We start from the raw sequence: 22,369 nt of genomic DNA, 5'->3' as shown, positions 1-22,369 counted from the left end.
TTAACGTACATTCATACGATTGTTTCCTTACCAGATTTTGATGTGTCCGGAACATGAAATGGAGAGAGTAAACATGTATTGTGAAATATGCAGGAGGCCTGTATGTCATCTTTGCAAATTAGGTGGCACACATGCAAATCACAGAGTGACAACCATGAGCAGTGCCTACAAAACACTCAAGGTAAGTGGGTTTGGAAAACAGGAACTGGATATTTTTGGAGGTGTAAAAACAAACTTAGACCATATTCATCTTTGCAAATGGAGGTGCCGTTTTAAAACATGTATAGAATTGTATTGAGCTTTATGCTTTAGCAGCAGTTAGAGCTACAGCATCCATCTACTAGATGGAAATTGTTTTTTTCAAGAAATGTATTCCCTGGAATTTTGCCTCCCATAAAGGAGCAGCTCAAGGAAGCATACAACAAAAATCAATGCATGGAGAACAAGCAAACATCAAATACAAACAATAAAAAACAATGACAGCAATAGAGTTGGCATTGAGAGCATCCCAACAAAACAGTAAAATAGCAGCAGTTACAAGCAAAACATATCCCAAAAGCTAAGTGGAGCAAAGTCTTTAGCTAGCGCCAGAATTGAGACTTAAGAAGGGGCTGACTTAATCTTCTGTGGGATGGAGTTCCACAACTTGGACACTACTACAGAGAAGGTCCTTTCCTCCATCACTCCCAGACATGCTTTTGTTGGAACATGTAGAAAGATGCTCTCAGGAGATGAGCAGTTTCATGTGTTTGATGCTACACGCTTGTTTTGAAAATTGGTACTACATAGTTAGGCTACTTGGCACTTCCTTTCAGATGTGCCTGGCACTGCCTGCTCGTATTATAGAAAAGTGTCAACAGGGATGTGACAGTGATGGGAGGAGGAAGGCAAGCACTATACCTAGAGTTGGCCATGTAGGGGTTTTGCAAAAATGGGTGATAGCGCAGATTACTGAGGCTGTAGGAAGCAGACTAGGAAACCTTAAAGGCTCGGAGAGGTCTAGGCTGCAACTACCAAATACATATTTTTGAAAGGGTAATGGAGGCTTCATTGCTTTAGTTAAGTAGGTTTCAGCTTTATTTAATGCACACTTTAAATAATAATAATAATAATAACAACAACAACTTTATACAACAACAACAACAACTTTATTTTTACCCCACCTTTCTCCCCAAAGGGACTCAAGGCGGCTTACAACAGATTAAAAACATAATTTAAAAACAAACATATTAACACATCATAAAAAACAGCAGTCAGAATAAAAAATAGGTAAAAAGAGCATAGAGGAGCAGCAAGTCATAAAAGAATCAGGCCTGTAAAAAATATTAAAAGATGTTAAAAAGGCCGAGAACTCAGAAGGCTTGTTTAAACAGAAGGGTCTTCAGGCCTCGCCGAAAGGTCTCAAGAGAGGGAGCCATTCTTAAGTCAAGGGGAAGAGAGTTCCATAGCGTTGGTGCCACTACTGAGAAGGCCCTATTTCTTGCAGCCACGCCACATACCTCCCTAGGCGGCAGCACTTGTAAAAAGGCCTTCTCTGATGACCTAAGAGGACGAGCCGGATTGTACGGGAGTAGGCAATCTCTAAGATACCCTGGCCCAGAGCAGTATAGGGCTTTAAAGGTCAGTACCAGCACCTTGAATTGGGCCCGGAAACAAATGGGTAGCCAATGCAGCCGCTGGAGAAGTGGACTGACAGAGTTGAACCACCTACCTCCAGTAACCACACGGGCCGCCACATTCTGCACTAGTTGCAGTTTCTGAACCGTCTTCAAGGGCAGCCCCGCATAGAGCGCGTTACAGTAATCTAATCTCGATGTCACCGAGGCATGGATCACCGTGGCCAGGTCTGCACGATCCAAGTACGGCCGCAGCTGGCGCACCAGCCGAAGCTGAGCGAAGGTCCCCCTAGCCACAGCCGCCACCTGGGAATCCAGGAGCAGCTGCGAGTCCAGGTGGACCCCCAAGCTGCGGACGTGCTCCTTCAGAGGGAGTGCAACCCCATTCAGCGCAAGCCGATAATCCAGCACCTGCATCAAGGATTTCTGAACCAGGAGAGCCTCTGTCTTATCTGGATTTAATTTCAGCTTGTTAGCCCCCATCCCCCTATAAATGAAATAAAGGTTTCAGCTTTATTTAACACGTGCATGCACACATACATACGTCTGTCTTATTTCACAATTGACAATATAAAGTTTTTTTGAATATTATAAATCTTAACCTATAAACATGATTATAGTTTCTAAAACTCGTAATGTTATAATGATTGTAGGTATAACTTAAATTTAATCAGCACATTTGACCATCTTCACTTAGTTCATACCAGCTGTTCAAATAGGCCAATGTTTTATGGTAGGTTTGATGGAACAAATTATTTTGTCATAGAAATAGATTTATATTTAACAAAATGTATAAGCTTAACTAATATTGTCTTGCTTATCATGAACATACTTAATACTGTAGAGACTAGTGGCAAAATTTCTCAAGCGGTTTTTTGTACAAACAGTATATTGCTTTTATTCTAGGTTTTCTGATTTGATGGAAGAAGTTCAATGGGCCTGTGGTATCTGTGAATTTAACTCGTTGTGGATGCCAGCAGATACCAGGTCCACATTTAAAGTGCTTTAAAAACAAATAAAAACACCAAAATGACATTTCCTACCTTTGCATGGCCAAACTGCACAGTTTCCCAGACTCTAGCAGTGCTCAAACCTCTGTGTGTCTGGAATGTGGTCCCTGTCCGGACCACATCCAAGTATTCTGCCCAGGCACCACACGAAGTCCACCTTGTTCAGAGGATAGGGATGCTGTGGGCAGTTGCATCTGTTGCCTGGAGTCTCAGAAGGCTGCGTGACAGGACATCTAGGCAGATGCGACTACTCAGGGCATTCCTGTCCTCCAAATGAGGAGGACTTTGTGTGGCACCTGGGTGAAACCGAAAGGTCTGCTCACTGGGCAGACAGATCTGCCTGAACCCTGGATCTGGCCCCTGGGCCAGGGTTTGAGCGGTCCTGCTCTAGAACCAGTTCTAGGACTGAAAGACCCACTTCCGGGTCATGTGGAGGTTCCTTTCTTCTCCCAGCCTTGCCCCAGAATGCATTGAAGGTAGGAAACACTATTTTGGCCCTTTTTTATTTTAAAGTGCTTTCAGTGTGGGGCCCCAGTATCCACTTTGAACCCCCATGAATACTAGCATCCACCTGTACAGACTTGCTACTTACCCAGGATAACCTTAAACTTAGGGTCAGATTGTATGTTACACTAAACACAAAAGGTGGACTTTTTTGTGTTTGTTTTCCCTAAATAGAGTATTGGGGGATGATGGTCAAAACTTTTTGAACTTCAGTGGAGCAGTTGGGGGAAGGGCTTAGCATTTCCCCCCCACTGTGATAACAATTCCAATTGTGAGTACCATGAGCTATTTTAAATTTTTTTCTATTGACTTTCAGTTTGAGCTTTTCTCAGTTTGAAATAGGATGGGATGGAGGCTGCAATCAGGATTGCAGAGGGCCAGAGGCGTAGTTAGGTCATTTGATACCCGGGGCCCATAAATTTTTGTCATCCCATATGACTTAATTAAATTAATTAATTCACTTTTTATAACACCTTTCTCTAAGAAGCTCATGGTGGTGTACATGGTTCCTCCCCTTATTTTGTCCTCACAACAACCCTGTGAGGGAGGTGAGACAGAGATAGTAATAGTCATGACATGGAATGAATAATAATAATGGCCTGAAAAATAAATGCAGTGAATATTTCCCCACAAGCAATGGATGAAATTCTGCATCAAATGGTATATAACATGATGGTATTATTCATAAAAGCCACAATTTCCAGAATTTTGGTCACTAGGGTGACACCCCCCCCGGATGTCTCATTGGCCTGTTTGGAGTTAAGGCAGTGGTTGTCAAACTTTTAAAACTGGGACCCACTTTTTAGAATGACAATGTGTCCAGGACCCACTGGAAGTGATGTCATGGCTGGAAGTGACATCAAGCAAATAAAATAATTATATATAATTAAATTAAAGAAAAACATAAATAAGGGGAAGCCAACCCAGTTTCACCAAGGGAATTTTATCTGTAGCCTGCCTGCAATAACACCCCCCCCCACACACACACAGATAAAGCAGTGAGATTTTCAGTCCTCCCCAGTGCCCACCTTTCCAGCTCAAGCCTCTGGTGTGTTCTTTTGGGGGGGGGGGGCTGCCTTCTGAGCTCCACTTTCATTAGATGGGGACCATGCAGCTAGCCTTGCATTCCTCTTTGCCTTACTTGACCAGGAGCCAAGGCACATTTGCTTACTCGTGAGTAAACGCAACCGTGTGGCTTACTTTTGCTTTCCATAGGGCTCAATACATTTGTCTGCTTGGAGGGGGGGACTTCCTTCTTGGGTGTTTTTTGGGGTCTGCTTTCATTGGATAGGAACCATTCTGGTGTCATTGGATTCCTCTCAGCCTGCCCTTTCTGACAAACTATGGTATGTTTGCCTAATCACGAGTAAACGTGTGATATGGCTTTCATTTTCTATAGGGTTCAATGCATTTTTTGTCCATAACTGGTTTTTTGGCCATAACTTTTGATGGAAAGGAGATATTTCAATCCGGTTTTTTTGCATTGCATTCTGCCAGACATTCCGCATCCAATCATATATAGCATGATGGGGTTACTCCTAACCTTCACAATGTTAGCAATGTTGGGGCATTTGTGGTGTTACACCCCCCCCCAAGGATGGTACTTGGGGTCGACCACCCTCCCGCCTCCCACTAGCTACACCACTGCAGTGGGCTCAGTGTACTCCCTCAACCACAGTTTTACCCATCTTGCCACTTCTGCCCTGGCATGCTGTTTAAAGGGGAAACAAAAACACATTATGCATTTCATGTAATGTGTTGTTTGGCCATGAGCTGTCCTGTTTCAATCTTAAAAATAACTTTACTAAATAAGCAGCTTTATGATACTTTCAGGAAGGATAGTACAGGTCCAACCTTGTTACACACTGATTTTTCATACATGGATTTGACTCAACACAAATGGCTACTGCAGTTGAGAAGGAATTTGCTGATCCCTGGAGAAGGAAAAAAGCATTCGTTTAAAATCACAGTTTAAAAAACTGCTTTTCCTATTGTTGTAGAGAGACAGTCACACAAGCATTTGTTCCATTCTTCAGCTGAACCAAGCAAAGGCAGGGGGAACTGTGCATTTCTGATTGCTGACTGCCTCTCTACAATAGTAAGAAAAGTTGTTTTTAAACCACAATTGTAAAGCGACGCACTTTTCAATCTTCTTAAACTGCTTTGATTTAATACATTTTATGGTATCAGCAGGGAGTTCCAGAATCAAACTCCTGTGGATGTTGAGGCAAGCCCTTACTTCATTAGGAGCAGTGCAGGGGCGCAAAACCTAGAAGTGGGTCTTTAAGTCTTTTTCCACTGTTTTTTTAATCCACTAGGGGTTCCAGAACAGAACCCCAGTGGATAATGGGGAATGACCTGTATACTTCCAAGAGCAAAAGTCATTGCTTTATATAGTTGCTTTGTGGTAGCAGAAATGTCTTTTAAGATTGTGAATTGTATACTGTCCCTCTCCCACTGCTCCCCTTTTCTATCATGTCTGTATGGTATTGTATGCATTGCACAATGCAGGTATGTGCTATAGTTGATGGATATCAGTGTTTTAGTTCCATTAAGCTTGGAGTGGTGTTTAGGCTGGATCCAGATGCTGCATAGTTCATGGAACAGGGCTATGTTTTATTCTCAGAAGATCTGCTCCAAAATAGGAAATAGCAAAGAATTTGATTTCTATAGATGGCTCACATGTTCCTGCATAATTACAGTTCATTTTTTTCTAACGAGTATTGCTTTTACTTTTAACAGGAGAAACTTTCTAAGGATATAGACTACCTCATTAGTAAAGAAAGCCAGGTGAAAAGCCAGATTTCAGAACTTGGTCTTTTAATGAAGGAAATGGAGGTAAGACTTTGCTTATTGGCATGGGCCAAGCAGTCTTATGATGATGCTCCTATTAAAGTGGAGATAGTAATGTTAATTTTTATGTGATGACTGCATGTTGCATTTCGTTGAAACACGTAAATGTTTTTTTCCTCTATCAGTTGTTCATCTTATTTAGAGCACTTCTGTATAAATCTCTTTTTAAATGAAGTGGCTCCTAGTACAGGCAGCTTAATGGGGTCTTAATTTGCACATTTTTGAAATAACAAAGTTTACAAATTAAAACCAGAACTGTGATTTGTTCAGGCTTATGTTTGAAATAACACTGTCAGTTAGTTGCTAATTGGTTGCTAATGAGTAACCCTGTTAGACGCTGGCAGCTTCTGGTGGATGGGGAAGTCTCCTATAAGGCCAGAAGATAAAAAAGAGACAAAGCAAATGTGTTCACAGAGCTTCTGAGATGGTTGTGGTTGCACATCTTGTAAATTCCTCCTCCTTGGTGGCAAGGGCTGGAGTGCCAGCAAGGCCACAAAGGGAGACTTCTGAGTTATTTCTGAAGCTAAGCAGGGTCAGGCCTGGTTAGTACTTGGATGGGAGACCGCTTGGGAATACCAGGTGCTGTAGGCTTATGCCATAGTCTTTCGAGACTGAAGGTTGCCAACCACCAGGGAGAGAGAGAGAGAGCAATCCTCTGTGGTTGTCTCTTGCAACATGAAAGTTATGAAGCAGTAAGTGGATTTTTTCCCCACAGGATAACTGACAAGCCTAAGAGAAAACTGTAAGCTGCTTACCGTTTTCTGTTTCCTTGCCAGCATCTTTGTTTTTCCTTGTTGCTTTCTCAGTTATCCACATTACTAGCCACTTCCACTCCCAGTAACCTCCCTCTTCAATCCTTTCCTTACGCTATCATGCATAAGCACAAGTCACCAGTCATCAGCATGAATGTTAAATTTCCCCTAACCCAGATCAATCCCATTATTTTCTACAGGAAAGTTGTTTTTCATTTACACAACCATCAGATGAATATGGTTCGAAAAAATTCTTTCCTGCATTTTGCCAGCACGGCATGGTGTCTATCTGTGCAGCACTCATTTGGGCTTATTTGGCGTTGGATGCACAGCCTAACTTGGGCATTTTTTCCCTGCTCGTTAGGTTGTGAAACACCTGAAATAAAGTTTTTAAAAAGTTAGGTTTCCGCAGATGCCTCCCCTTCTCTGATTTATCACTTGTTTCAGTGGCACTCCTGCCTTTAACCAATGGTAAGAAAGCAGGAGGAAAACCAGAATGCGAGTTTTGTGGGGACGACTACCGCGCTGATAAAATGCAGGGGGATTTTTTTCCCCCCAAATATTTTTGAACAGTGGCGTGTTGGGTTTCCTCACAATTTTTCCTGTCTTTATGTTGCTTGGTATGGGAATCGAGCATGCACAGAGTTTTTCATCTGTGTGGGGTTCTGGAACCAAACCCCTGCGGATAATGAGGGCCCACTGCATGTGCAGTTTTCTAGGAGCATAACTCCTGCATAATTGAGAACTGCTATATTTTGTATATTCATACTGAGTTATTAGCTTCGACCATGCTCTTACTCCCTCAGGTTTTAGTCTATTTTGTCAACCATTTTCCCCTGTCTTATTTCTTGGATCCAGTTCTGTGCCTGAGCGCACATAAGAATACCTAGATATTATTGAAGTTGAATAAGAAATGGATTCATTTGTTCTAGATGGCAACTAGAAAATGTTTCTGTTGAGTCATGGAATTGGGTTGAAGAAGTGCATCCCAATTGGTGATTCTTTAGAAGACAGACTTATTAAATAGTTGATTGGTTATGCCATAAGTCAGTGTTGCATGCAAATAATTCAGTAAATTATGCAAGAACTCTAATGCAAATTAAGGCAAAACTAAATGAGACATTAAATGCTTCAGTGTCTAGTTCAAGGATTGTTTAAATCAACCTTTAGCTGCTTAGGGATCCTATCTGGAAGTAAGGAAAGTTTAGCTCTTTAACTCTGCTAATTTCTTGCTGAGTCTCTTCTGAAGCTGCCATTTACTGCATTGGTACCTTCAGGAGTATTTTTAGTGGTAAGAGCACAGAGGTAAAAAGTGAAGTGCCCCCTACCTCAGTGATATAGTTCACATCTGGATGCCCTCCCTGCACCTGCTGTGTAAAAGTAAAAATAAGTATACAGTACAACTAGACAATGTATTTAAACTTCCTTTAAACTAGTTCAGCAATTAGACAAATCATTAAAGTTGACTTTAAAAACAAGTAATGCTTATTTGCAACACTTATGTGCTTTTGCAACCATGTGAAATGGTTGAGAATGCAGACAGGGGCTGAAAAAAGAAAAGAGAGAAAGCTATAACCATTTTGCAGCCACTTAACTATAGACTGAATAAGCAATTGCAATTTGATCAGGTAGTAATTGTGCAGTTTAGACACTTGAGAGAACTGATGCATGTGAGGGCTCTTACTTCTGGTATTCTATAAAGAGAGAAGTCTTTGGCCTGATTTTGGGGCAAGGAAGGGAATATTCAAAAGCATCAATAAGTTTAAGGAATAAATCCTATAACCATGGAGAAACATTTATCAGAATTGTGGGTTGGTTTTAACACACATAGGCTATTGCCAATAGCATCATCTGATGGAAAGGTTAATACCCTAGAAGCAGAATTGCATTATTTTTGCACTTGTTTATATAATGCCAAACTAGATGCCTAATTTCTTAAAAAGCAATCCTGGGCGTGGGTAAAGGAGGTGAGGATTGAATGAGAACTGTGGCACATGTGAGTTCCCCCTGCGAGTTGCTATTAGGGGTAACGTACATATCTAGTTTGTCCCTTAGTCTTGATATAAACAAACATTTGGGTTGAGATCAATCATTGCAATGAATTTAGACAATATTGTATTTGAAAATCCACCCATCAAAGAAACCTGACACTGAAATATGTAAGCTTTGGATAATAATCTTTCTCTTGTAAAAGCTGTGCTCCTCTACTGATATGGCAAAACATGGAAACTCAGGAGCTTTCTTGTAATCTGCAGTTAAAATATAAGATTGGTATTTTTAGATGTTGCACAACAATTATAGTTGTTATAATTGTTATATGGAGCAGGAACTCCATTCCTGCTTGGATATAAGAGCAACTTTTGGCAGATTTGTGATGTCTTGATGGTCAGAACCATTAAGGGCACAATCGTAACCAATTCTCCAGCACCAAGGTAAGGACAATGCAACTGTGAGGTAAGGGAACAAACACTCCCTTATTCTTGAGGAGGCTTCTGTGATTGCCCCCCAACTGCAGGATGTAGCACCTGCCGCAATGGCACCGCTACGCCAGTGCTGGAAAGTTGGTTAGGATTGTACCCTAAATCGGCTATGTAGTTGAATGACTGTTTCTTATTTAAAACTGTGTAAAATTAAACTGGATTGAAACCTGTTTCTTACCACCCAGGCAGTGGTTCCCAAACTGTGTGGGTTGGGACCCACTGGTGGGTCATATCCTGATTTTTGGAGGGTTCCATAAGGGTTATAACTAATTAACTCAAGCCCTGAAGATATTAAAATATCAGATAGCCACTAACTATCCTTGCAAGGAGCTGAGCTCCCGCAGATCATACGCATGTGTAAATATAGGGAGATAAATGTTTGCGGGTCTTTTTTCTGGTTATTATTACTTGTCAGTAAATAAAACATTTCTTTCTAGATCTCCTTTTTTAAAAAGTCAGGCAAACTTAGGTGCTTCCTGATAGAGTATCATTTTAAAAAGTGTGTCCCAGTACTAAAATGTTTGGGAACCACTGACCTAGTGTCAAGTGCACTTTACACTCAAAACTAAGACTTTTGATTTCATTATTTTGGTAGTTAATGTAAAATGTTGTCATGTTGCTTAGTATTGATATACACTGTGTAAGTGAAGCCTTCATGTTCAAATGTTTTTATATAGTGTAATGGTGAAAGAGCCAAGGAAGAAGCATCTAACAACTTTGACAGGCTATTTGATGTTTTGGAAGAAAGAAGAACAACGGCACTTAGGGCAATTGAAGCTTCCAAAAATCTGAGACTGGATAAACTGCAGTCTCAAATAGAAGAGTATCAGGGACTTCTAGAAAATAATGGCCTGGTGGGATATGCACAAGAAGTTCTCAAAGAAACAGACCAGTCTTGTTTTGTTCAAACAGCAAAACAGCTGCATGTTAGGTATGTAATTTGTCTTGTGTTATATTTTTAGATGATATACTTCAAAGTAAGAATTGGATGGTTTCCCCATCTGCTTACTGCAGCCCATTTATAGTCCATGAAAAGTGAATTGGTATTTAGAGTCGTCTCCCCCCCCCCCCCCACTGCATCGGTTGGTGTATGTGTTTGACATGAACTGGTAACACCCCCATGCCCCAACAAAGTTGCTTTCTTGTATGTGCACAGTGTATGTTGAATTGAAGCCTGCATGTCATAACGTTGAGGAGCTCTTGTGCAGCTTCTGTCTATTTTAATGGAGCTTTACAGGAGAACTTCTTAGCTGATTGTTTCCCCTGCTCCCTTTGAAATCTTAATTCTGTTTGTTAATCATGCAACAGGATGGATTAATACACACTGGGCTGCAGTTTTTGCATTCCATTAAAGGAAATTTGGAAAAAAAACACCTAATTTTGCCATGGTCAAAGGATGTTGTATTGAATAATATTGTCAGTTTGCAAGATGTTTTTTTGTTTCACTGAAGATCCTAAAGGCTAACTTGTTAGAGTGTGTGCATAAACCTAACTAGTAAACATTTTCCACACACAGAATTCAGAAAGCTACTGAATCTTTGAAGAGTTTCAGACCTGCAGCCCAAGCTTCTTTTGAAGATTTTGTTATTGATATAGCAAAACAGCAGGAAGCTCTTGGAGACTTGTCTTTCCATTCAAGTGGTAAGCTTAGTAGGATGATTGCTTTATTTCTCCCACCCCCAACTTGCTCACTTTCTTTCCAGACACCGTTTACTCTCAACAGTTTTCAAACATTGTATATACCCTGAAACACCTGTATCTTTGGGAAATGTCTTGGTATTGGAGAAAGTACTGTGCACAATTACATGTTGGAACCACTTTGAAGAGGAAACAGTTCCTTGTTGTTGAATAAGTAAATCGTGGAATGTTCAGGGTGTTTTAGTAAGTTAATATTTAAGATGCATGGTTTTTACTGGTTTTATTTATAATAAAGCAGATTAGTGAATGTTGACACTTCACCTCTGTGAGCTATGGAATTTTCTTTTCTTGACCAACTGATATCACCATTCAAAAATTGTAGTGAGTGGATTAAAAAAAGGCTGTTGGCAGGAGCAGCCAAGAATATCCCTAGAAATTGAAAGTCTTGTTGTCAGAGGAAACACTAGTGGTATGAGTAGCACTGCTATTGGGTGAGGGTGACAACCTAGGGCTGAGTAAGCTGTGACAGGCTATCCAATCTGTAAAGTGAGGGGACATTTTTCCCCCGTAACACTGCAGATGTTTATGTTCTGAGGCTTTTTTATACATTTGTCATGCTTCTGAAGAACGTAAAAGGCTTTCCTAAATCTAAAAATTGTTTTTGTTTGTTTAATTCAGGTGTTGATATACCAGAGATAAATGAGGAACAGTGCAAAATGTATAACAAAGCTTTGATCTGTTGGGATCATCCACAGAAAGCAGGTTCATCTGATACCTACATCCTTGAATACCGTAAGCTTAGTAGAGAAGAGGCAAACCCAGCATGGCAAGAGATTGAAGTATTCAGCAAGAGTAAAATAATCTCTGACCTTGACACTAACAGTAGTTATTCCTTCAGAGTCCGAGGATATAAAGGATCTATCTGCAGCCCTTGGAGCAGAGAAGTTATCTTGCACACACCACCAGCTCCAGGTACAGTAAGATTCAGCGACGTGGAAACTTTTAGGAGGCTGGAGAATTACACATACAGAGTGGGTTTATGTGTAATTATATCACTTTAATATTTTTAAACTCCCCTCTCCATGTTCTCCCCAATGTTTTAAGTCTAAGCTTGAGCTCCAAATGCTAGCCCAATTAATTAATTCTTAGAACACTTTTGAAATGTTATCAGGCTGAAATTTGTAACGGGAAGTTTAATAAATGCAGGACAGCTACCAGAAAGTCTCATGGGGCGCAATCCTAACCAACTTTGTAGCATCGAGGTAAGGGCAGTGCAACTCTGTAGTAAGGGAACAAACATTACCTTACCTTGAGGAGGCCTCCCTGACTGCCCCCCAACTGCAGGATGCAGCACATGCCCCATTGGCAAGGCTATGCCAGTTCTGGAAAGTTAGAATTAGGTTAGGATTGTGCCCTTGGTGTCTTTTCTGACTCTGGTCTGGTTTTCTGGTTTATTTCGGCAGGGGTTGTGGTGGAGAAAGACCAGAAATAAGGGAGTGTTAATTTCCAACTTTGAATAGATTGGTAGCATGCCCCTTCCTCAGGCAGGCACCTAAGAATTTCCTCTAAAAGGAATCAGCGGGTTATTGCAGCCCAAAAGAATTACCAAAGAGGGGTGTGTGTGTAAGGTGCACCACCCTAACGCCACACACCTCTCTGTTCCAACACTTCCCTGTTTCAATTGTATAGCCAAATAACCTGATTTTGGTGAGCAGCTCTACCCAACTTGAACACACATTTGAAATAATAAAAAGGGCTATATTAAAAAAAAATAATAGTCACTAGCTAGTAAGTAGTCAAAGTCCGAATCATGGAGAGATTTTAAGCAGCTCATGGGATAGCCAAACAGCATGTCCCCCTGGCTGTCCAGAATCAGGTAAAGAATGCTTCCAACGGATCCTTTTTTTAACTACAAGGATTCAATCACAATACCCATATAAATCACCCACCTGGGCCTTTCCTATAGTCATGAATCTCTTGTCAGGTGTGTGTACTTTATCTTGGATTATAACTCAGTCTCTCTTGCATCTTCACAATGGCACTATCCCAAGATAACCCAGGAGAGGATTTCATGGTTGTGTGTAACTCTCTCTTAAGTCAGGAGACTAAATGGAGGATATCCTGATAAGAATGGTTCCACAAAATACTACCATTATAAATTCCAAACTCCAGGAGAGACTTTCTAAAATAAAAGTGCAAAGAGCTACCCAACTAATGGTCTTTTTAAATATAATTTTACTTCCTTACCATCTTAGCATTTCAAAAGATAAATCAGCAGAGAAATGGCAGTTCTAAGGAACTATAGTCTGTCTTAACCACTAGGTACTAGAATCAGAACTACATCAGAAAAATACACCCTCCTGACAGGAAGTAAGAAAGCAAGAACCACTATCACATTGGAAATATATTCACAGAACATTCCTGTGGAATGTTTACTATCTGAAATAGTAAAGATTTTTTTTTGCTAGTTGGTGCATTGTGCCTGTCTGCCTCTCTGTTTTGAATAGTGCAACTGAAACTCTGACTACACATAACTTTATTTGTGGTATCTACAATTTTTGCACTCATACTAGGTTACTTATTCTGTCTGTAAAGGTGGGCCCTCTGTATCCACAGATTCTTTATCTGTGGATCTGTCTCAGTGTGGGTCCCCCAGACCTGCATGGAGTCAGACTTGGCCCCACCTGTGCCCTCCAGAGCTGCACTCTGGTTGCATCTGGTGGGTTTCCTGAAGCCTGCAGAGGCAGTGCACATTTACCCGCTGCCTCTGCAGGCTTCGGATTGACCATTTTGGCAAAAGAAAAAGAAAGTGACTTCCGGTTTCCCTTGGAAAACTGGAAGTGACCTTTTTTTTGCCATATAAGGCATTCTTGGGCCCCAGGAAGCCCCTAAAAGGTGGACACACACAGCCTCCAGAAACACACAAAGCTGACTTCAGAAAACACAGCTCTGGCCCCTTCGGAGGTCTTACGGGGCTGAAAATCATGGATTTGATTATCACAGTTTTCTGTATCTGCAGGGGGAGGGGGGGTGTCCAAGAATGGGTTCTCCATGAGTACTGAGGCCCCACATGTGGTTTAAAGTAGAAGAATATCCAAGTTTTTTTCCTGCCAACAGCTAGAATATCTGACTTTCTTAAGAATTGACACTAAAGCTGAGCATCTCTAACACACACATTTATTTTTCAGTTTTTAGTTTCCTTTTTGATGACAAGTGTGGCTACAATAGTGAACATCTCATGCTGAATGCAAGGAGAAATGCTGTAGAAAGCAGGGCTGGGTTCCCTCTGCTTTTGGGAGCTGAGCGTATCCAAGCAGGCTGCTATACCACCTTGGACTGCATTGTTGGAGACACTGGTATTGTGAAAGGAAAGCATTTCTGGGCTTTTCATGTGGAGCCCTATTCATATTTGGTAAAAGTAGGAGTTGCATCTGATGCCAAGATCCACGAATGGTTCCATAGTTCTCGTGATCTTACTAGCCCAAGGTAAGAAATGCTTTGTTGCTTTCTTAAGATCTCATAGCTATTTTGTTTTCGAATAAGCTGGAAAGCTACATAGTTGAAATAACAGCTGAATTTTCAGTATTGGTCTGTTATGTTAATTGAGTATTGTAATGGGAAGCAACATTTCCAGATATTTGTCTGGATCTGAAGGACTGTGTCAGCATTTCTGTGTGTTCAAAAGATCTTTCAGCCTGTGCATCTCAAACAACACAAATGTCAAGTTTCTTTTTGAAACAATTTCAAAAGTAATTTGTTAACAGCATTGGGTGGGCATTTGAATGGCATTAATCTGCCATTTAAATTAAGGAAGTCAAAAACTTCATCTGGCACACTTGAACTCTTTGGCATGCCTAAAGTTAACAATTTCTGCCCAATGTTGCATATACGCAATAGGATCAAATGTGTACTCCTGTGGGTTGGGCAAAAATGGGGTTAAATTAGTTTTTTGAACCCCACCATTATGTACTAGTAGGGTGACTGTATAATTTGTTGTCTGAACTGGAACATTTTTATGAGTGAAAAGGGATGCACAAAATTATTATAAATTTTGTGAAATAGATATTTATACATCAACAGACTGGTCTTTTTAGATATTTATATTGATATTTTTATTGATTATCTGAACATTAAAATACGTAAACAGAATAATTATTCTTGGTACATATTCACGTATTTTAAGCCAATTTAAATACTTATTGGGAAGCCCTTACAACCCTCTAATTAAGATAGATAAGTTAATCAACCTAACATTTTAAATTAATGATCAAATAAATCGCCTTTATGAAGAAACAGAAAGCATTGTAGCAGATACCAATGTGACAAGCATATCTGGTACATTAACACAAGGCAAGGTAACCAGGAGGGAGATCAACCAGACTGAAGACATGATGAAAAGGATAAATAGAATTGAGAAAAGGGGGGGGGATCACCTTTAAGAAGAAGCAGAGGGAAAAATACCATTGTTGCTTGACAACCAACCAAGAGGGTTAACAGTCAAACCGAAGACAAAAACACAGAAAAGGGTGTGGGGGAAAATGAAATTCAAAAAGTGCAAGGAACTGCAAATCTTCCCCCTTCTAAAAGGGGAAGAGGGGAGAGACGAATCAAGTAGGGAAATGTGAAATACTAATCAAGAGGACACATGAAGGCTGGAGGAATGTGCAAATTAAAGGAAATGGAACTAGAAAAAGGGAGGTGCAGTGAACTGGAAAAAAAAGTGAAACTGCAAACTCTTCCCCTTCAAAAAGGAAACAAAGAAAATTGTGTTGCTTCAACTGTCAACAGCTGAAAATGAGGCAGCAACAAGGAACCCCAAAATCTCTATTGAAAATGCAACAAAAAGAATGTACTGGCACACTCCAGACACCAGAAAAGCTGGGTGCAAGCTGCAAGACTACTCTGGATTGAAATAGGGCTCCACCCCTTTAAACCAGACACCAATCAGGTGCAACCCTTGGCAGCTCCTCTGCAATTCCAAAAGTGGGGATGTGTATCTGGCAAACTGTGACATCTGATCACCTTATGTATTACATATATAAGGATGTTTGAGACTGATCTAGGTTCTCAGAATTGTTAGGATACCTGACCATAAGCCAGATACCTGTAATTCGTACTCTGTGTGTTGCAAGACTCCACAATCCATGGGAAAAAGGACCCTTGTTTCAAAATGAGGGAAATAAATACAATCAAGTTGCATCTTATGTGAGGGTTAAAATTATACAGTCAGCACCTAAGGGGAAAATAGTGTATCCTTAAACCTCAGGAAATAAAAAGTTACATACTGTCTCTCTAAGAAGTTAAAACACGTTATGAGTGACAGCAGGAACTGAGATGACTGAGGGAACAGTAGATTAATTCTTCCATCTTGCACCCACTCCAGGGCACGTACTTGGTGAATGGAATGGCAAGGCATTATTTAAACTTTTGTCTTTCTCTTTTGGTTGTTGCTGAGTGTGTAGACTTAAATTCACACAAATATAGCACATTATATTTGTACAGTGACTATATCTCAAAAGTAGGCGGCATACTACCTTAGAAACCTAAATTTGATACGCATGTGTCAAAGTCCTGTGTGGCACCGTTGCCCTAAGGGACAGCTCAATATAGTTGAGATTAATGAGAGGACTAAATTTAGTTGTGGTAGAGACTGATGCAACAAATAGAATTAACTTCCATAAAGTATCGACACACTGGTACAGAATGCAAGCTACAAAATAGACACAGGAATGAGAATGGCCTCTTCCTTGCCCTCCTCTAGCCTGGGAGTCCTCTCAACTCCCTTGAATCTTTGCTAGACAGAAGCATGTTGGTCCATGCTCTGGCACAATACCCCTTCTGACCCTTTTCACAGATGCTAGGTTACCTCCAGCGTACCTATTTGCCTACAACTGACTCTGTCTTGTCCTGTTGACAGATAATTCCCCACTCAAACTGCTTAGCATAATTACCCACCCACCCTGATATCTTTGTGCAGTGTCCTGCACTCATGGGTGCTTTTGTCTGGCAGGTGGGTAAGCTTTCTTTGCCAACTGCTCTCTACCCAGTGTACTGACATCCTGATTAATAGAAAATTGACCCTTTCAGAACTAGCTATCAAAACTGGAGGTACGAAGGTTGTAACAAGAGGCCACCATAGAGCAAGCCAAATACATGTTGGAAAGGATGCTGTCCTTTGGGAATACTGTTCTCTGTTTACACATGTGAATTAGGTTTGGATGTGGGAAGAAGGGATTTCCAGTACTATCCAGAAACATGCACCTGTGCTTGTAGACCATACGCTGTATTTATCTGTAAGGGCACATACAAAGTGAATACATCTTGCATTCTGCAAGCTTGGGTTCATATTTCTGACTGCTTCTGGAAATGTGTGTTTGCAGTCCTATCCACACTTACTTGGAAAGAAGCCCCATTGACTATAATGAGATTTTTCTAAGAAGTCATGTATACGATTGGGATCTGTATGTGCGTTTCTTCATGATATCAACTCTTTTGAAATGTTTCAACACCCCAGTTTGCCTTCCAGAACACTGAATAGGGGAGGCTTGTATTGTTGCAAAGTTCACTGATCCACTTAGAAAACTCAGTTTTATTCAGTGATAAATGTTTTCATTGTATTACATGATGGGATGGCTCAGAAAAAAATGTTCTATGAAGATTCCCCGTTCACCCATGTGGAGGATGGGGGAGGCCTGGGTCTGTGGCTTGCTCCTTTTCACTGATCTTCTCCAATGTAGGGGTCAAAATTGGCACTTTGCTGCCACCATGAGGACAAAGCCAGACAGCGAGAAGCTGTTCTTAGAAACTTCCCACCAGAGAATTTCCCCTCAGCTCTTCCCCCAAATCTAATCAATAGTATGTAGTCAAGGGTTGAGGAGGACTGAGGCAAGAATCTTACAACAGAGCATAAGCAGCTAAAGAGTTAAACCATAAAAAGAGTTTAAGCATTCTTCGTCTGCATGAGTGGTATAATACCAGAAGGGAAGCACAAAACAAACAGGCATGGGAAATCGTTTTGGAATTCACAGTGCCTGTGTAGAAATACAAGCAGGTCATTGAAGGAAAAGTTAAAAGCAAAATAATTCCCAATGCATCTTAGCTCATTGGTTCTTTATACTTAAGGCTTTAGCTTTTCAGATGCCATTAACTTTTTTGATCCTTGGGGAGGTGGATGAGCACTTGATCACACAAAGATGTTTTTCTGAAGAAACCAAGGTGGAACACATTAAATCATTGTTGGACTTGACCTTAACAAACGCAGGTTTGATTATGTCAACGTTCCATTCGATTGGATCGTTTATCACCATCTGAGCATCCCTATAGAGCAACCGCAACTGGCAACAAAAGCAGCAACCTACAAATCTTCTCTGTAAATAATAAATCTCTAATCATTAAAAATTTAATTGTCTTTTTGTGTGCGGTGGGAGGGGGTTGCATGTGGTCCAGAATAATTCCAATTTTTGCTTCAGTGGTCTGCAGACTCCTAAAGGTTGGGAACCACTGTCCAAAGGAAGCCTTTCTCCTAATGAACATGATGCTGAGGCTTTCTGGAATCTTTTGAAGGGGAGGAGCAAGAAGAGCTTGGTCACCCTAAGTACTGTTTAACAATTCCAATCTATCCCTTTTCCTGGGAAACATTTATCAATGCTTGCAGAATGTAAGCTGTGTAAACTTGTATACAATAAACTTGCAAATCAATCAAATCAGACTTTTGTTCTGCAACATAGATGCATGTTCCTTCTTTCACATCCAGGCCTGATTCAAATATGTAAAGGGCCAACAGATTTTCCACAAGCCAGTATTGTTTTCCACTTGTGATTTGGTTTATGTGTTCAGCACTGAAATTTCTGAAGGATTACAGCCTGTGCATGAGTGCCCTTGTTTTGTTTAAGAATGTGTGTTGGGATACCAACAGGCAATAACAGGGTTATTCTGGAGACTTGGGTAAATAGAGAATATTTGGTCAGTGACTCAATAATATACCTCATTGTTGCTTATTAAGGGGAAAGTTCTGCAAAGGATAAACTTCTCTGTTTAGAACAGGGGTGTCCAAACTTTTTGGCAGGAGGGCAATATCATCTCTCTGACACTGTGTTGGGGGCTGGGGAAAAAAGAATTAATTTACATTTAAAATTTGAATAAATTTTCATACATGAATTTATTACAGATGGAACTTATATGAATGAATGAAGGTCTTACAGTAGCTCAAGGCCTATAAATGGCCTTGCACAAAGCAAGGCCAGCCTTTCCTTCGCTGCCACTGCTGCATCACAGATGTGAAACAGCAAGTAGTGGCAGCAAAGGAAAGGCTGGCTTTGCTTTTTGTCTGATTGGGAGCCCCAGAGGGCCGTAAGTGGCCCCCAGGCCGGGGTTTGGGCACCCCTGGTTTAGAACATCATGCATGGTCTTACTTTATTTGCTTGCATGTTATCTTTTGCAGGTTTGTATTCCCTTTTATAGTGACAACTTCCTCTTGAGAAGGTTGGGGCACTGTAAAATGTATTTGCACTATTTAAGTAAGCGTACATGTTTTATAGAGGCAAACCTGTTTTATAGAGGCAAAGTATGTGGCCGAGACAGAAGGATAGCTGGTGTGTAGTGACTTGTGTAATTGTACAAAACCAAATAGTACTCAGCACAACAGAAAAAGTGCTGAACTCAGAGCGCAATGGAAATATGAGCTTAAAGAGGACCATTGCATAGCATTGTTCGACACAGTATCGAACTGGCACTGTATCAGGTGATGACAACTTTCCTGGATATTTCTGGAAGGGAGGGTGGACAGATCCAGTAACAGTGACCTCAGCTTCCATAAACGTTTTATCTTCTCAAGGGCTGGTAGAAGTTTTACCAAAACTCTTATTGGATGATTTGTATTTTGTGTCAAGTGTAAGCTGTGTATACTTGTGTACCACAAATGCACATTCCTCCTCTTCAAATCCAGGCCTGATTCAAGGATGTAAAGGGCGAACAGAACTCCCATTGGACAACATTGCTTCTCACTTATGTGTTCAATGCTCAATTTCTTAAGGATTACAGCCTGCACATTAACACCATAAGCATCTTATTTTCAACTATTTACAGTGTTAATAGTGCTGATAAGTGACATTTTTTATTTTTCAAGATTACAGTTGCTTGAAGCTATCAGGGAGAAAAAATTCTGCCATCCAGAAGAAAAGGGCCTGAAAGAGGAGGAGGGGGGAAGAATGGAGAAAAGGTGGAGATTTTTTAAATTAATATAGTTTAGAATTGGAATAAGGGGGTATACTCTAAGGAAGTGCAGAAAGCTGCTGTTGGAGACATAAAGTTCTCTTGTAAGCCCTTTTGCATTCTGTATCTTCAGTAAGTCAAAGATTCAATATCTTGCCTGTTCAATACAAGTAATTATGAGCCACTTTGCCGTTGTTATTCCTTTCCTTGTGTAAATTAATAACTTTGATTCAACTTCTGTAACATTAACTTCCTTTTTTTTTTAACTTACTGTCTTCCTGTGGGCTTACATAGCTACGGTTCTTCAGTTTTTCCTCATCATGTTCTTGAGCAAACAAACTCAGCAAACACAACTTGGCCTTGATTTGCCCAAAGCAGGAATTTGAACTGAAATTGCTGATATCCTATTCACTTCACTATACCACCCCCCACCATTTCTCTGTAACCTTGCCCTCAACCAGTAAAAAACACTGCTAGTAAAGTGCCCCTCCCCCACTTTATTAGGGAAGTCTCAAAACAAGTTTTCTTCTGTAATTGGAGCTAAATGTTAGAAGGTAGTTCCCAGCCACATGTGTTCCTTGTAAGGCAAACATAGAAGTGGGAGTGAGTGGGTGGGACTGTTACCTTAGAAGTATAAAAGTTATGACATTTTAAAAATTCCTTGGGAATGTCAGTAGTCTGTGTACTATTTTCTGAACTGTTATATTTGTATCTAGCTTTGTTCATAGGAGTTCAGAGCAGTATTTTATTGAGATGTTGACTTACCTGATGCTACCAAAGTGAGCCTCTCAGCTGAGAGAGAACTTGAACTGGATTTCCCATATCCAAAACTCTGATTCTCTGCCCCTAACGGAGGGGAGCGATCTGTGGTGGCAAAGTCCAAATACAATTCATGCCAGAGCCTTTATTCTTACACTAGAGACTTCCCTTTACCTTGTGGTAACTCCAATCACTTGAGTATCCCCATCATAATGCAGTATCCTTAGAGAGAGGTATAATATACCTCTATGATTAAGCCATCCCGCACTGTACTTGCTAGCTACACTGGCAGGAATCTCAATGTGGTAAACCAACATAATTGTCAATTGTCATTAATTGTCAATTGTCAACATACGTCAGTTGTCATTAAACCACCTCGCACCTGCCCCATACTTTGGCAGTCCTTGCTGCTTGTGTATTAGCCACTGCAAAGAGCTGGTCGATCCTCTTTCTCTCTCTCCTGCATATCAGAGGAACTGGTTTTCATGCACAGTGTATTAGGAATCAACACATGTTGATGTACTATACTGTAAAACATATTACAATTCATACATAATGTGTCAGGGATTGATAAAGAAATTGTGTGTTGTTCTTCTAGATATGAACAAGACAGTGGTCATGACAGTGGGAGTGAAGACATCATTGTTGAATCCTTGCAGCCTTTCACACTGGTAACCTTAGGCATGAAGAAATTCTTTATTCCTAAAGCATCCCCTACTCCAGCTGCTCCTAAAGACTCTGCAAATAGAATTCTTCCCATGCCATCATGCATTGGAATCTGCCTTGACTGTGACAGAGGTAAAGTGGGATTCTATGATGCAGACCGGATGAAGTGTCTTTATGAGCGTCAGGTGGACTGCTCTGGTAAAATGTATCCGGCTTTTGCATTGATGGGAAGTGGAGGAATTCAGCTGGAAGAAACTATTGCAGCAAAATATTTGGAATACCAAGATGAAGACATGTAATGCCCAAGGATCCATCTTTAACATTATGTCTTAATTACATCATATCTCCTAGGTGTGTTTGCTGCACTCCTGCTTTTGAGTCTGTATTCTTTTGAGTTTTTCGTGGGAGAGAAAACGATGCTCTGTCTAGTGCCTAGAAAGGTCTTCCTGCAGTTGCCTTTTTGATCTGCCTTTTGCATGCAGTGACACTGGATTCCTTCAGAAAAACAATTGGATTAGCAGCCTCATTGTTTGTCTTAATCTGGAAATCTGTCTATCCAGATTCTTTTTTAGCTGGCACTGCAAGCATTCACATTCCATTTTTAAAATGGAAATAGTCCACACATAGTAGTGCATATCTTGTGATTATACATGATGTATACTCATTCCAAATGGAGTCTACTGCTGTTACTGGTCAGAAGGCTTAGTAACTGTCTTTGAATGGATGCAAAGTACATTTTGGAATTCATGGTTCAGCTGACCACTGGTAACAATTTTGGGATGAATGGTGAATCACTATGATTGTATCTAATATGGACTTATTGTGACTACTTCAATTTACTTTTTAAAACTGATGTAGCTGTATCAATTATTAATAGCAAG

At 40.6% G+C, this 22,369-nt stretch overlaps 1 protein-coding gene across 1 annotated transcript in view; it reads left to right on the top strand.

Annotated features, from left to right (window-relative positions):
• TRIM36 (tripartite motif containing 36) overlaps positions 1-21,787 on the top strand; it is a 37,837-nt gene extending 16,050 nt beyond the window's left edge. The window contains exons 3-9 of the mRNA XM_066615180.1: positions 35-181; positions 5,873-5,968; positions 9,893-10,146; positions 10,732-10,856; positions 11,532-11,825; positions 14,042-14,339; positions 21,421-21,787. Coding sequence (XP_066471277.1) covers positions 35-181; positions 5,873-5,968; positions 9,893-10,146; positions 10,732-10,856; positions 11,532-11,825; positions 14,042-14,339; positions 21,421-21,787 — 1,581 coding nt within the window. The remainder of the gene's footprint in view (positions 1-34; positions 182-5,872; positions 5,969-9,892; positions 10,147-10,731; positions 10,857-11,531; positions 11,826-14,041; positions 14,340-21,420) is intronic.
• Positions 21,788-22,369: the final 582 nt, after the last annotated feature.

Source organism: Tiliqua scincoides, chromosome 2 (assembly GCF_035046505.1).
Source record: "Tiliqua scincoides isolate rTilSci1 chromosome 2, rTilSci1.hap2, whole genome shotgun sequence".
NCBI lineage: Eukaryota > Metazoa > Chordata > Lepidosauria > Squamata > Scincidae > Tiliqua > Tiliqua scincoides.
Note: the sequence above shows the minus strand (reverse complement) of the source record. Positions and strands in the feature narration are given on the sequence as shown.